The sequence below is a fragment of the Cyprinodon variegatus genome, unplaced genomic scaffold, assembly GCF_000732505.1.
Source record: "Cyprinodon variegatus isolate N-32 unplaced genomic scaffold, C_variegatus-1.0 Scaffold1022, whole genome shotgun sequence".
Classification (NCBI taxonomy): domain Eukaryota; kingdom Metazoa; phylum Chordata; class Actinopteri; order Cyprinodontiformes; family Cyprinodontidae; genus Cyprinodon; species Cyprinodon variegatus.
Window position 1 is genome coordinate 227,853 of NW_015151475.1, and position 12,827 is coordinate 240,679.

At 38.0% G+C, this 12,827-nt stretch overlaps 2 protein-coding genes across 2 annotated transcripts in view; one reads left to right on the plus strand and one right to left on the minus strand.

Annotated features, from left to right (window-relative positions):
• Nucleotides 1-7,949, plus strand: part of mettl17 (methyltransferase like 17) — an 11,866-nt gene extending 3,917 nt beyond the window's left edge. The window contains exons 9-14 of the mRNA XM_015399536.1: nucleotides 1,485-1,592; nucleotides 4,393-4,461; nucleotides 4,541-4,591; nucleotides 4,690-4,782; nucleotides 5,364-5,560; nucleotides 7,491-7,949. Coding sequence (XP_015255022.1) covers nucleotides 1,485-1,592; nucleotides 4,393-4,461; nucleotides 4,541-4,591; nucleotides 4,690-4,782; nucleotides 5,364-5,560; nucleotides 7,491-7,590 — 618 coding nt within the window. The 3' untranslated portion in view covers nucleotides 7,591-7,949. The remainder of the gene's footprint in view (nucleotides 1-1,484; nucleotides 1,593-4,392; nucleotides 4,462-4,540; nucleotides 4,592-4,689; nucleotides 4,783-5,363; nucleotides 5,561-7,490) is intronic.
• A 3,300-nt stretch (nucleotides 7,950-11,249) lies between these two features.
• Nucleotides 11,250-12,827, minus strand: part of sdr39u1 (short chain dehydrogenase/reductase family 39U, member 1) — a 9,090-nt gene continuing 7,512 nt past the window's right edge. Inside the window, exon 6 of the mRNA XM_015399537.1 lies at nucleotides 11,250-11,738. Coding sequence (XP_015255023.1) covers nucleotides 11,305-11,738 — 434 coding nt within the window. The 3' untranslated portion in view covers nucleotides 11,250-11,304. The remainder of the gene's footprint in view (nucleotides 11,739-12,827) is intronic.

Sequence of the window (12,827 nt, forward strand, 5' to 3'; positions counted from 1 at the left end):
AGGGACAAAATTAAACCTGCTCTATATGTACACAGAACAGATGATGAGCTTATCATCAATACAGTCCTACGTTCATTAGGTAAAAACACATTATATGGGTTGTTTTACACAGAGCCTAATGTTTGAGAACTTTTATTTCTGTTTGTTCTGCATTTACAGATAATGAAAGCATCACATTTAAGCTAAAGGTTGAAAACTTGAAAGGTTGGCTTACAAAAAACCTGTTTGAAAGCTAACTAAAGGTCTCTATTCCAAAAGTTACTGTTAATCTTACAAAGTGAGCCCCATTTAACACAGATTCTAATTAATAGAGTCTTAATATTCTTTTTACCTTTTGAAGTGTTATCACTTGGCCCAACTCACACACTCAAAAACAAAAATGGGGCTTTGCGTCTCTCTCTCTCTATATATATATATATTTGGGCTGAAACATTTAATGGGATTAATCGTGATTAATCAATTATTGAAATAATTATCGACTAATTTCTTAAATGATTAAGTATAGAGACTCTAAAACATGCCTTTAACTGACAAAACAACCCACTTAGATCAGTAATTATACCAAGATTGTTAAAAAAAAGTTAACATTTTGCATTTAAGATAAGAAATCTTTTTTCCTCTGTCAGAATGCTCTATCCAGAACTCCTCAAGTGTTAGTTTTACCTGGTTCAATAATAAAAAAAAAAAAACATCTCCTTTAAGGAACTTTTGGCTATCTGATTAGCAAATGATTAATCTAAAAAATAATCAACAGATTATTTCTTATTGCAAAAACTAAAATAACTTAAAATAGTTAAGGCATAGTGTCATTAAATACACTCAATAATAACATTTAAAGTGCCTCAGTTGATAATATAATTATAATTCCCATAAAAATGATTTAGCATTAGTCTTTTTCTGCTGCAAATCCTAAAACCTAAAAATCTCCAAACCTTTGACCTTTTTTTATTTATTTTTTCAAGCTTTCATTTAATGACTGATAACCAGTTTATAACACCAACCCAGGCAACAGTAAAAGACACATAATAAATTCCACCTATTTTTATTTCATCTTTATTTGATGGACAGTGCAGGCAAACATAGTGACCAAACAAGTGCTGCATTTAAAGTTTATAGCTAAAGCTAATTTCCATTATAATATAATAAATGCTACACTTATTAAAAAATAAACATACATGATAATAACATGAAATATAAACAATAACATGATCAAATTGTAAAACATGTATCTCATACACAACTTTTACCAACTTAGAATACCGGTAATTAAAAATGTACAGTACAGTTTGATGGTATAAATAATCTATTACAGTAATAGAGAAATAATATTATCAATTGATTCAGTGCCCAAAACACATTTATAACTTGGTGAGCTTAAAAACACACTTAAACAAAATCTGGGATTAAAATCTGCATTTGTAAATGTCAGCTTAGTAGATTATTGTTATAATGAAGGCCTGAAGCTCCAGGTTCTCTCTCTCCAGGTGCAGTTTGATCTGGTGGTTGCAGCTTTTACTCTGTCAGAGCTTCCCAGCGGCGTGGACCGAGAGGAGGCAGTGGTGACTCTGTGGAGGAAGACCAACTCTTACCTGGTTGGTTGAATCTTTCAATGTTCAACAGGCTTTACTGCTCTGAAACTGGCCGCAAGGGAAGAGCCACGTGTTAAAATGATGCTGCTTTTCTACTTTTTAGTGACAGTTTTATTATTTGAAAGATGAGCCAATTTATACAACACAATTAAAGGTGTGCTGTGGTCCAAAAAAACCCCAGATAAACTCAACTTTATTTATAAAGCCCTCTAAAACAACCACAGCTGCCACAAAATACATATGACTTAAAGTTAAAATTGTTTAAAAACAACAGAATGTAAAGGAATCAAGCAAATATAATACATTGATTAAAACAAATAAAACCAAATTAAAAAATAAAGGCCACAAGTGCCAAAACAGAGAGTCTCATGCTGGCAAAATCCAAAGATTAAAATTGATTTTAAGGTTAGTTTTAAAATTAGTAATTGAATCGGAATCAAGATTATTGCCAAATAGGTTTGCACTTATAAGGAATTTGACTTGGTGTTGATGGTGCAGACAAATTAAATATGTGACAGAATCTACAGCTATATACAATACACTATTTACTATGTATAGTACATAGCTATATACCAGAGGTCACGGATTAGCAGACCGCAGTCCGGATCTGGACCCAACCTGATTTAAAACATTTATAAATTACCACGTTGTCTGACGACAGTGTCTAACTTCACTTGCGCAGCTTCTCCTGGTAATATGGTAAAGCCACGCGTCCAGCATGTGATACAAATTAGCCAATGAGCTGCATCAGTTCAAACGGTCAGTTCAGGTGTTTTATAAATTATATGAATCATGAAATTGTCTATATACCAAAGTGAAAGATTCAAAAAACATTTTTTTTAATACATGTTAATTTAAAAAAATAAAAGTGTATAACATGAATGCATAAAAACCTGCTTTTTATTTCAGTGTTAAATTATATTTAAAGTAACGGATTATAATTAAAAATGGCTCCGGACCTTTACTAGTTGTTGATTTTCCTTATTCGGACCCCGCTGATTTTTAATCGGTTACCCCTGCTATATACTATATACACAGTAGACTGTGCGTTAATGTAGAAAGGTGGTCCTTGTTGATAAGGCTGGTAGCAGATGGGAGGAAACTGTTCTTGTGGCGTGAGGTTATGGTCTTGATGGACCGCAGCCTCCTGCCAGAGGGAAGTGACTGAAATAGTTTGTGACTGGGGTGCGAGGAATCAGCCACAATCTTCCCTGCGCGGTTTAGAGTCCTGGAGGCGTGCTGATCCTGGAGAGATGGAAGATTTTAGCCAATCACCTTCTCTGCAGACCGGATGACACGCTGCAGTCTGCCCTTGTCCTTGGCAGTGGCACCAGCGTACCAGATGGTGATGGAGGAGGTGAGATGATAGTTCCCAGAAAGCAGAAAGACTTCCCAATGATAATTGTGGAGTCACAGAGGGTGATGGGGATAGCTGGGGATGAGTTCTTCCTGAAGTCCACAACCATCCACATTGTTAGAGCGTTGAGCTCCAGGTTGTTCTCCCTGCACCAGGTCACCAGATGGTCAACCTCCCACCTGTAGGCGGACTTGTCCCCATCAGAGATCAGTCCAATGAGAGTGGTGTCATCTGCAAACTTAGAAGTTTGACAGACTGATGACTGGAGGTGCAGCTGTTGGTGTAGAAGAGCAGAGCAGAAAGAACACAGCCCTGGGGGGAAACCGGTGCTGATGAGCTGTGAGTCGGAGACGTGTTTTCCCAGCTTCACGTGCTAAGGTGTTAAAATGTCTGTGAACAATGGAGACAGCTGGTCAGTGCTTCAAGGTGGATAGAGACACAGAATCTGGTCCAGCAGCTTTCCAGGGGGGTTCTGTCTTCAGAAGAGTTTATTAACATCTCTCTAATTTATGGAAAGAGTTGACATTGAGGTGGGAGGAGGGGAGAAGGGATGGGCCTTTAAGGTGGGTATCGTGAGAGGCGCCCAGGCCCCAGCTGAGGTGGGGGAGGTGTCATGGCTGGTGGTTGCAGGACTGTAGAAGTCATTCAGGTCGTTGGCTAAAGAGCAGATTATACTTCTTCAACCGCACACATCAAATGTGGCTTGGGTCTGGTCGTGAACCAGTTTTAATGGTATGCTTCTGCACCGTCGGTCTGGAATTTCTAGGGACACACAGTAGTTTCCCACCAAAGAGCAAGGGAGAGTATATTCGAGAACTCACGAACTTCAGCGGATGGTCATGGGAACTTCGGCGGCACCGGCAGGAGTGTTTATCTTTCAAAACCACAATGGCACATCTGCAAAATATCACGGTCATGGAGATGGATCTAGAGGTGCTAAACATCGAAGAGGAACAGTCTCTGTTAATGGAGTTGGCAAAAAGACCGATTAACCTTTCGTCGTATTTCTCCATTTTTGTTGTTCCTCTGTTTTTCAAATTGGCGCACTCCGGCACCGAATCAAGAAGAATATTAGTAAAACTTTAAATGTTGATAAAAATTACCAGCATAAAGAGGCAAAGATAAACTGACATTCAATGTTTTAAATGTCTTTTACAATAATATGATTAAAGTTTATATTCAATACATTTCAAATAATCAGTTGAAATTGATTAATAACTTAACTCTACTGAATGCAGCAAATATTTAGAATTTCTAAATATTTATTTAAAATAAGACAGATATAAAATGTAATAAAATTTAGATTTTATAATTAATTTAATGTTAAAATAAAAGTACTCCTACTGTAATAATAATAATAATAATAATAATAATAATAATAATAATAATAATAATACTACAACCAGCAGTTCATTGTTTGTTTATATGATCCGATCTGTGTTTTAGGTTCTGGTGGAAAATGGTACCAAAGAGGGTCATCAGATGCTGATGGAGGCCAGAGAGTCTTTATTAAAGGTATTTGAGTATTTAATAAATTATTCCTGTTATTTTGTGATGATGGATCAGTCTTATAAACCTAATGGTCGATCTCCAGAAACAGGAAAAGGTCCTTCATGACCCTCGACCAGCATCCATGTTTGCACCGGTAGGCTGAAAAACCTTCAAAGATCAGTCGTTATCTCAGCCAGCAGAGTCAAACATGTTTGTTTTTTATTTACATGTTTTTTATCGTCTAATTTTCAGTGCCCTCATGAAATGGTTTGTCCTAAACTGGCCCAGGAGCCCATCACACCCTGCAACTTCCAGCAGCGCTACCATCCTCTACCTCTGCCAGGGGTAAGACCCAACCTGCTAACAGAGGGGAAAAATACAGAACATTGGATCAATTGTTTTTATTATGGTTAGTTATACATTTGATGGTAGTAAATACTTTAATTTTGATACAACTTTTGTCAAATATTCAGTTTATTTCTCTTATTTTATATATTCATTTATCCTTTTTACTCACTATAAAGGTTTTCACTCAGTCTGTTTTTACCTGTAAGGCCACACAATTCCCCTGTTAGTGTTTGTAGACCAGACATAGCTTCTTCCCAAATCAAACCACATTCTTTCTCAAGGTTTATTCCTAAAATGTTACTGTTTAACCAAAGTGTCTGTAATTTGTTTTGACTCTGACTACTTTTCTATTGTTGTAAGTAAGGGGGAACGAACGCTGCTAAGGCAGAACGGGGCTGAATACTGTGCCATAAGGGCTGTATGATTAAAAGATATCATAAACTAAAGTGCAGACTGAGTGAAATCCATCGATCTCTGTTTATTTAACTAGAGAAAATAGTTGAATACTTTTTTCCCACTACGGTAGTTAAATAAATGAACATTTAAATATTTCCTCCACCCATTTGTTCTGTATTCAGAAACATGAGTGTCAGACGGAGAAGTTCAGCTACTTGATCCTGAGCCGAACAGAACCAGCAAAGGCAGGAGCAGAAGGTCTGGACTGGGGAAGGCTGATCGCACCAGTGCTGCGCAGAACCCGACACGTCCACTGCCACTTGTGCCGCTCGGATGGGCAGCTGCAGCACATGGTGGTGACGGCACGGAAACACAGCCGGTAAGAAGCGGCTGGAAGAGAGGGAAAGCTGCTGGTTAAATAGATCAGTGGACTGAAGCTAGTTTGTAGACCTTAATATAAACCCAGAGCTAAACGACTTAAAGGTCATAACTACAAGTTTTTTCCTCAAAATATTTTTTCCTCAAAATAAAAAAAAGTTGTGGTGGGTCCAAAAATATATAAATATTTACTTCTAGTTTTGATGCTAACGTTGATAAGAAAGGGCTCTGCAGCGTTTAAATTCACGTGAAATGGAGCACAGGCGTTGCCAGATCCTAGTTGTGTGATGGAGCCTCGCAATGGCTTCTTCTTTCGCACAATTTCTCTGATGCAAGCCAAAAGAGAAAAAAAAAGGTAAAGATTGGTGAAGCTGCTTTCCTTTTGGACAAGTACCGTACTTTTCGGGCTATAAGCCGCGACTTTTTCCCCATTTTTCGACCATTTTTTGACCTTGCGGCTTATATAACAATGCAGCTTATCTATAGACTTTTACAGCTAATGGCCACTAGGGTAATACGGTACCTGCGGAAGCAGACTCCAAGAAAGACGGACATTGCGAGCGCAAGACAGTTTGTGTGACACCCTCATTCTGGAAAACAAACATGCACAAAATGCATACGATGACGCTTTTAAGTTAAAGGCAGTCAATTTGGCAGTAAACAAAGGAAATAGAACCGCTGCACGTAACCTTGGAATCAACGAGTCAATGGTGATACGTTGAAGACGCCAGCAGGAAGAATTGTCTCAATTCAATTGTCTTGAAATGTTAATAAATAGGAGCTTCCCCAAACAGTTGCCTCTTTCCTGACAATCCTCTCTGTGCATGAATCATATGGTAATTAAGCATAAAAAACCTGCGGCTTATATTCAGGTGCTGCTTATAGTCCGAAAATTACGGTAAGTTAAATATCTGCTAATGCTAAAAAAAAGCTAGAAAACAATACTGAATTAGAGCGTGCAAGTGTGCCACTAACAGAACGGAGGAAGTAAAACTTCCATATTGTGTCATTTTCAGCGGTACCCCCCCCGAGATTGGGGTTTAATCCCAATCCGGCTGAGTAGGGCGAGTGGACCAGTCTGCAGCAGTGCAGGCTCGCTGGAAATTGGCAGCCGGTGTAATGGCAAGCTAGTGGCAGAGGGAACCAGTGCATTCAGATATAGGTTCTGCTGGTTTGCTGCATTTTTGTCCCACTGACAGAAAGTCACAAGTTAGGAAAAAGAAAAAAACACCTTGTCTGATTCTGTTACATCCCCTGGTTGGGTCTAGGAGGTATAAGGGACCAACATAAATTTAGACAGGCAATCACGGAGTCAAAAAGGCATTTAAAGCTGCAGAGGNAGCTGCACCGCCCTGGTAATTGGTAAACCTTCGGTGTTCAGCCGTGATGTCAAGTTGATGATATTCATCATTTGAAAATAAGTGTACATTTAAAATGTGAAATAAATACGATTTATTGATTCATTGATTATTAGGTAGAAAGTTATTTTTTCATAAATTCTTATCAGGAAAAGTTCTCAGGCCCACTGTTTTATTTTAATTCTCATAAAGGTAAAAAAATAAACAGGAAATTTCAGAATTTATTTCTTACCTTATTGGATAAAATATCAATAATCCATTTAGAATAAATCAGCTATGACATAATAATGATTTAGATCAGGCATCTCCAAAGTCGGTCCTGGAGGGCCGCTGTCCTGCAGGTTTTAGAGGTTTCCCTGCTCCAGCACAGCTGATTTCCATTAATAGTTGATTAACAGGCTTTTGCTGAACTGCAATCATCAGAATCAACTGTGCTAAAGGAGAAAAAACCCCTAAAACCTGCAGGACAGCAGCCCTCGAGGACCAACTTTGGAGATGCCTTCTTTAGATGTTTGACTACTTTCTGATACATATATTCTGTGCCGTTTTGATGTGAAATAATTGTTTTTCCAGAGATGTGTACCGCTGCGCTAGAAACAGCGATTGGGGAGATCAGCTTCCAGTCATTGAAAACGTCAAAGAAGAGGAGATCGACAGCGACTCGGAGAGATGATCCAGATGGAAACTAGTTAATTCTGGATTGTTTGGAAACAGAAATCCCTTCAGAATTTAAAGGCAGATCGTCTGCTGTAGTGTTTTATTCCACATGTCTGTTTGCTAAACTACAGGAAGTCTATAGGTCTCTATTAAACATTTACATATGTTTGGTTTCCCCAACTGTAGTCCATAAGTATTTGGATGTTGTATTTTTGAGTCTTAATTTGCATCAAATGAAAGTTTAGAAATGTCAAAATCAGAGGTGTCAAGTAATAAAGTACAAAAACTTCGTTAAGTACACTTTTTAGGTATCTATACTTTACTCCATTACTTATTGTTCTTCCTACTTCTGACTTCTACTCATTACATTTTCACACAAGTATCTGTACTTTCTATTCCTTACATTTTTAAGACAAACGTTACTCGTTACTCTTGGCTTTGGTTAAATGTTTATAAATATTTATTTCCTGTCATGTGCTCCATCCAACATCCAGACTTTCCAGATGAAAATATCTGTTTTGTTGAGAGTAGTTGAATTACTCCGGAGCCCTACGTACTTCACTTTGGTTTCATGGAACCATGCTAACTTGCACAGCTAGCCTGCTCCTGGCCAAGCTAGTCAGGGGACACTGATCAGAAACCAAAGACTTTCTCTCCTTCCTGGGATCATTGGCCGGTGGAGGCAGATAGTTTATCTACTGTGACTGGACTGTGGGCCAAAGCATCTGACCCAATGATTTATATTCTTGTTATGCATCCTGGTCCCCTGATTCCAATAAAAGCCATATGTATCAAAGCAATGAGGTTTGTCAGTGATGTCTGTACCCCATCTCTCTACATTATATAAAAACACTAATTAATACTATTAAATCAAGTACTTTCAATATTTTAACATTATGATGGTAGCGTATACCAGTTGTTCCCAACCTTCTTTGACTTATGTACCCCCTTGGTCATTTTATCACACCAGGACTACCTCCTTGTTCCCCCATCAAACATTTTACTTTCCAAAAATAGTATGATAGAGCATAAAATGAAAAATATTCATTTAATTTCCTTAAAATTAACATTTAATGCTCAGACATTTCATTCATTTCATTTCAAATAAATGTGTTTCCTGGAAAGTGAAGAATACCTGTAAGTACTGAAATAAATACAAAATCAAATCAAGTTACAAATCTACGGGGGGTTTTTTTAACGGAAACTGGATTTCTTCTGAACAAGTCTTCTATAAATCCGGGGGGGGGAAATGAATAAATGATATTAGATATAGACACTTTTACTTTGGTTTCATCATTCACTGTGTTAATGAAACGCCTGCCCTCCTGAATCCCCAGCAATAGGATGTTTTAGCCTTGAATGCAGCTGCTTTGGTGCTTTCTTCTCTTTGACTTTGCGCTGCTTCCTGCTCTAGCTCACAGAGAAGTCGTGCAGGTGCACAGCACCGACAACCACTCTAGTCTTTCATGAAAATATTGATTTGAATCTTTTTTTGTTGATAAAATCTTGGTTTATGTTGCCCTTACTGATAAAAAAAAAAAACATCCCAGTCCTATTTTATTGTATTTCTTTATCTGGGAAGTAAAATATTAAATGTTTTCACATAGCTCCTGCAGATCAAATCATTGCTCCTGGTTGGGAATCACTGGCCTTTATTATCTTTAACCTTATAGTTTTCTGTGAACGTTGCTTTTCTTTTCTTTTTAAAGACGGCTGCTGTTCTAAGTTCGACAGAAAGGCCTTTGTTGGATTCCTGCTGTGTTGAAGGTATTAAAGAAATGCCTACTGTATATTTGATTGTTGTTTTTTTTTAAATTACCTGCATGAGCAGGTATTTCTATGGAGGACATCTGCTACCTGTGCAGACTACTGGGTCCATCATTCAGCATCGCACAGAGCAGAGCCACACCTTTACCGCCTCACAGATGATCTGATCTGGGCTCATTTTCCTCTAATGATATTTTCCTGTATGCAGAAATAGATGCTGAAAACCTTAGCAAAGAAACGATTAAATGCACCATCAGAAGTGGGTTTAAAAGGAAGATAGGTACATCTTCATAACTTTCCTGGCCATGGAAGATTAAAGTATATCAAGGAGGGACTCTACAATATTGGATGTAACATGATTTAGACTTCACATCACTGAAAAGAACAGCTGGACTACTTTCATTTTTTGATGCAACATTTCCCGAGGTTATTGGTGTGTTGGATGGAAGATACATTACAATTAAATGATGCTCCGGATTTCGTTAACTGGCAGTTTAGGCATTTAGTGGATCTGTTGTTTGCTGAATCAATGAATCCGTGATCAACCTTTTAGTCTATTGAAGAAATCTACAGACAAGCATTTAGTTTGATTACATACACCATGCTTTGAAGTGGAGCTGCCTGGTCTTTGTGGAACGGATGAAACAAGGATGCATTCCTCACGCTACCTGGAGTCTGGTTTTATCCTTATTCTGGGATTTCTGAATGAAGCTTTCATTAAATAGGCCCCAAGATTTGGATATTATTCCTGTCGCTAAACTCAAGGATAACATGATTGTACTGGGTATTTACCCAGATAAGTCAAGTCAAGTAAAAAACCAACAAGACTCTAACCTTTTAAGAAGTATAAAGAATAGCAGTTGGGCTCTTCTTAAACCCCAGTGTTAAAAATGAGGCCATATTTAGCCATTGGAAGGATCTTCTGTGGTCCTTGAGCAAAAGTTAAAAATGGCTCAAATTAAATTCACTGGTCCAGGCTGTTGGTGGTAACATGCATTTAACAGCGAAATTTTCAAACAAAACAAAAAAAGTTGGTTTCAAATTCAAAATATCAAAAACATAAATGTAAGCTACAACAAAAACTGAAAAAATCTAACATTTCTTTTTTTTCTTTTTCTTTTCCTTTTTAGCTTTTTGATCTTAAATGTTAACTAAACCTTTCAGAATAGAAATCAGTCTTTCATTAAAACACTATTTAATAATTTTACAACAGAACTATGGTTGTGTTTTTATATATGTTTAAAAAAAGGGAACATTTTTGTGTCTAGTTTAAACTTGTCAGATGTTTGCCTATGCAGAAATGTTTGGGTGCCCCTGCTTTAGGTCGAAGATGCAGCCTCCTGCTAAGTGCTTCAATCTGCATCATTTTAGGTGAAAAGAGAGCTTATATTTGATGTTAAAAGTTAATAGAATTTATCAGGAGTAAAAATGTTGAAATTCTTTTTCTCTGCATTAACTACTTTCCTACATATAATACTTTATTAAAACTTTATTTAGCCTTCCTGGGTTCATACTGCCTCCCTAATTTATATTACAAAAACTGGATATTTTGTTGACACCTGCAAGCAGCAGAGAGCAACAGGAACTTCTGATAAGTGCTGGTTGGGTTCAACATGAGAAGATTATGTCCCGTTTTAAAATTTTACTATTTGATGGTCAAAGGTGACAGATTCTAATGCAAACCTTTAACGTTTCAGTGGAAGATGGGAATAATTTGCAGCTTTTAAATGTTATTTACCTTTTCCTTTGTAAACAAACCCACTAATCAGACATATGCATTATCTTATAGTGATCATAGTGGAATTCTATAATAGAGTCTGAAGAAATCTGATAGATTCTTTTATTTGAAAATACCTTTTTAGTGTAGTTTAATGTATTGTGGAAATAAAATTCAAATTGTAATCTGAGCAGCTTTAATCAACAGTTTTTATTCATGAAACACAATCATAAAGTTCAGCATCTGTTAACTCCCTACAATCTGTTTCAGGGCTGAGGTCAAGTCTGGGTATTTGAACTGATATCCAGACTCTAGAGTCTTCATGGGTCTAACTTTCTGTCCCTGAGTGAGGATCACGGCCCTCTCGGAGCCCAACAGGGTGCTCATGACGAACTCAGGAACAGGAAAGATTGTGGGCCGCCTCAGAATTCGACCCAGTTCCTTGGTGAACTCATAGTTGGTGGTGAACGCGGGTGCTACTCCGTTGTACACCTGTGGTGAGGAGTGTGTGACTTCAGTGTTGGCAGGAGGCTCCAGAGATCGAGCAATGATTCCTGCCAGATCCGTGACGTGGATCCAAGGGAACGGCTGTCTTCCAGAGCCCAGAGTTCCCCCGAGCCCCAGCCAGAAGGGCAGCAGCATCTGCTTCATAGCGCCGCCGTCTCGACCCAACACTGCCCCTGGTGGATAAAGGAGGAAGGAGTGAAATAACATCCGACCTGGGGCTTTAGTTCTAAACCGTCCCTTTGGCTGTCCTCAGCCAAACTGCAGGACAGAAAAGTGCTCTGAACCTAGACATTGCTACAGATCAGGGGTCGCCATACTTTTATCTTCCAAAAGCTACATTTACACACATACAAATGAGTGACGGAGAGCCACTCATGTTTAGTAACATTACTTTCTTCCAATCTTTCAACGCATATAAATCCTGCACTCCTGAAAAGTTGAAACATTATTACGAATTCAAAAACTGTAAAACTGAACAATAAGAATATCAAAACTGATAATTTCTATATTCTGATTGGACCTAGGGCTGGGCGATATGAAGGTGTTCCCACTGTATACCTATTAGTGTTGCACCGATACCATTTTTTTGGCCCCGATGTCCAAACCCTGGCTATGCAGTATCAGCAGATACCGATACCATCTGTCTGATGGTGCATTGATGTGTGTGTATATATATGAAGAACTACAAACTACTTGGATGTAAAATAATTGCAATCATGGCTTTGTCAAGCTGCTGCCTACCTTTATGAAGAAGGGAAAAACAGACTAATACAAAGTGAATCCAGTAGAACTTTTTATTGCCTACCTGGAATGGATGACAGTAGTTGAATAAACTAAGGCCCCCAAAAAGGGAACCGTGCCCTATTAGCAGTGTTGGGCACGTTACTTTGAAAAAGTAATTAGTTATAGTTACTTCTCCACAAAGGTAACTGAGTTACTAACTGAGTTACTTCACAATAAAAGTATCTAGTTACTAGTAAATGTAACTATTGCTTTACTTTTGCGTTTCCCGCACCCGTAACCCTCGCCACCCGGCCCCCACCTTCTCGCCATGGGTTTCAAAAGCCAGCTGAATATAGAAGATGACAAAGACAAGGACTATGGGAGAATTATCCTGCCATAATGCAAGAGCACATAATTTCAATTTGAGAAAAGAATTTCATCTTCTTGCACTCAAAACTTATAATGCTCACATTCAAAACATGCGCTCTCTCAAATATTTTCTCTTCTCTCTCAAATCTTTGTTTCTTCTACTGAGTGTG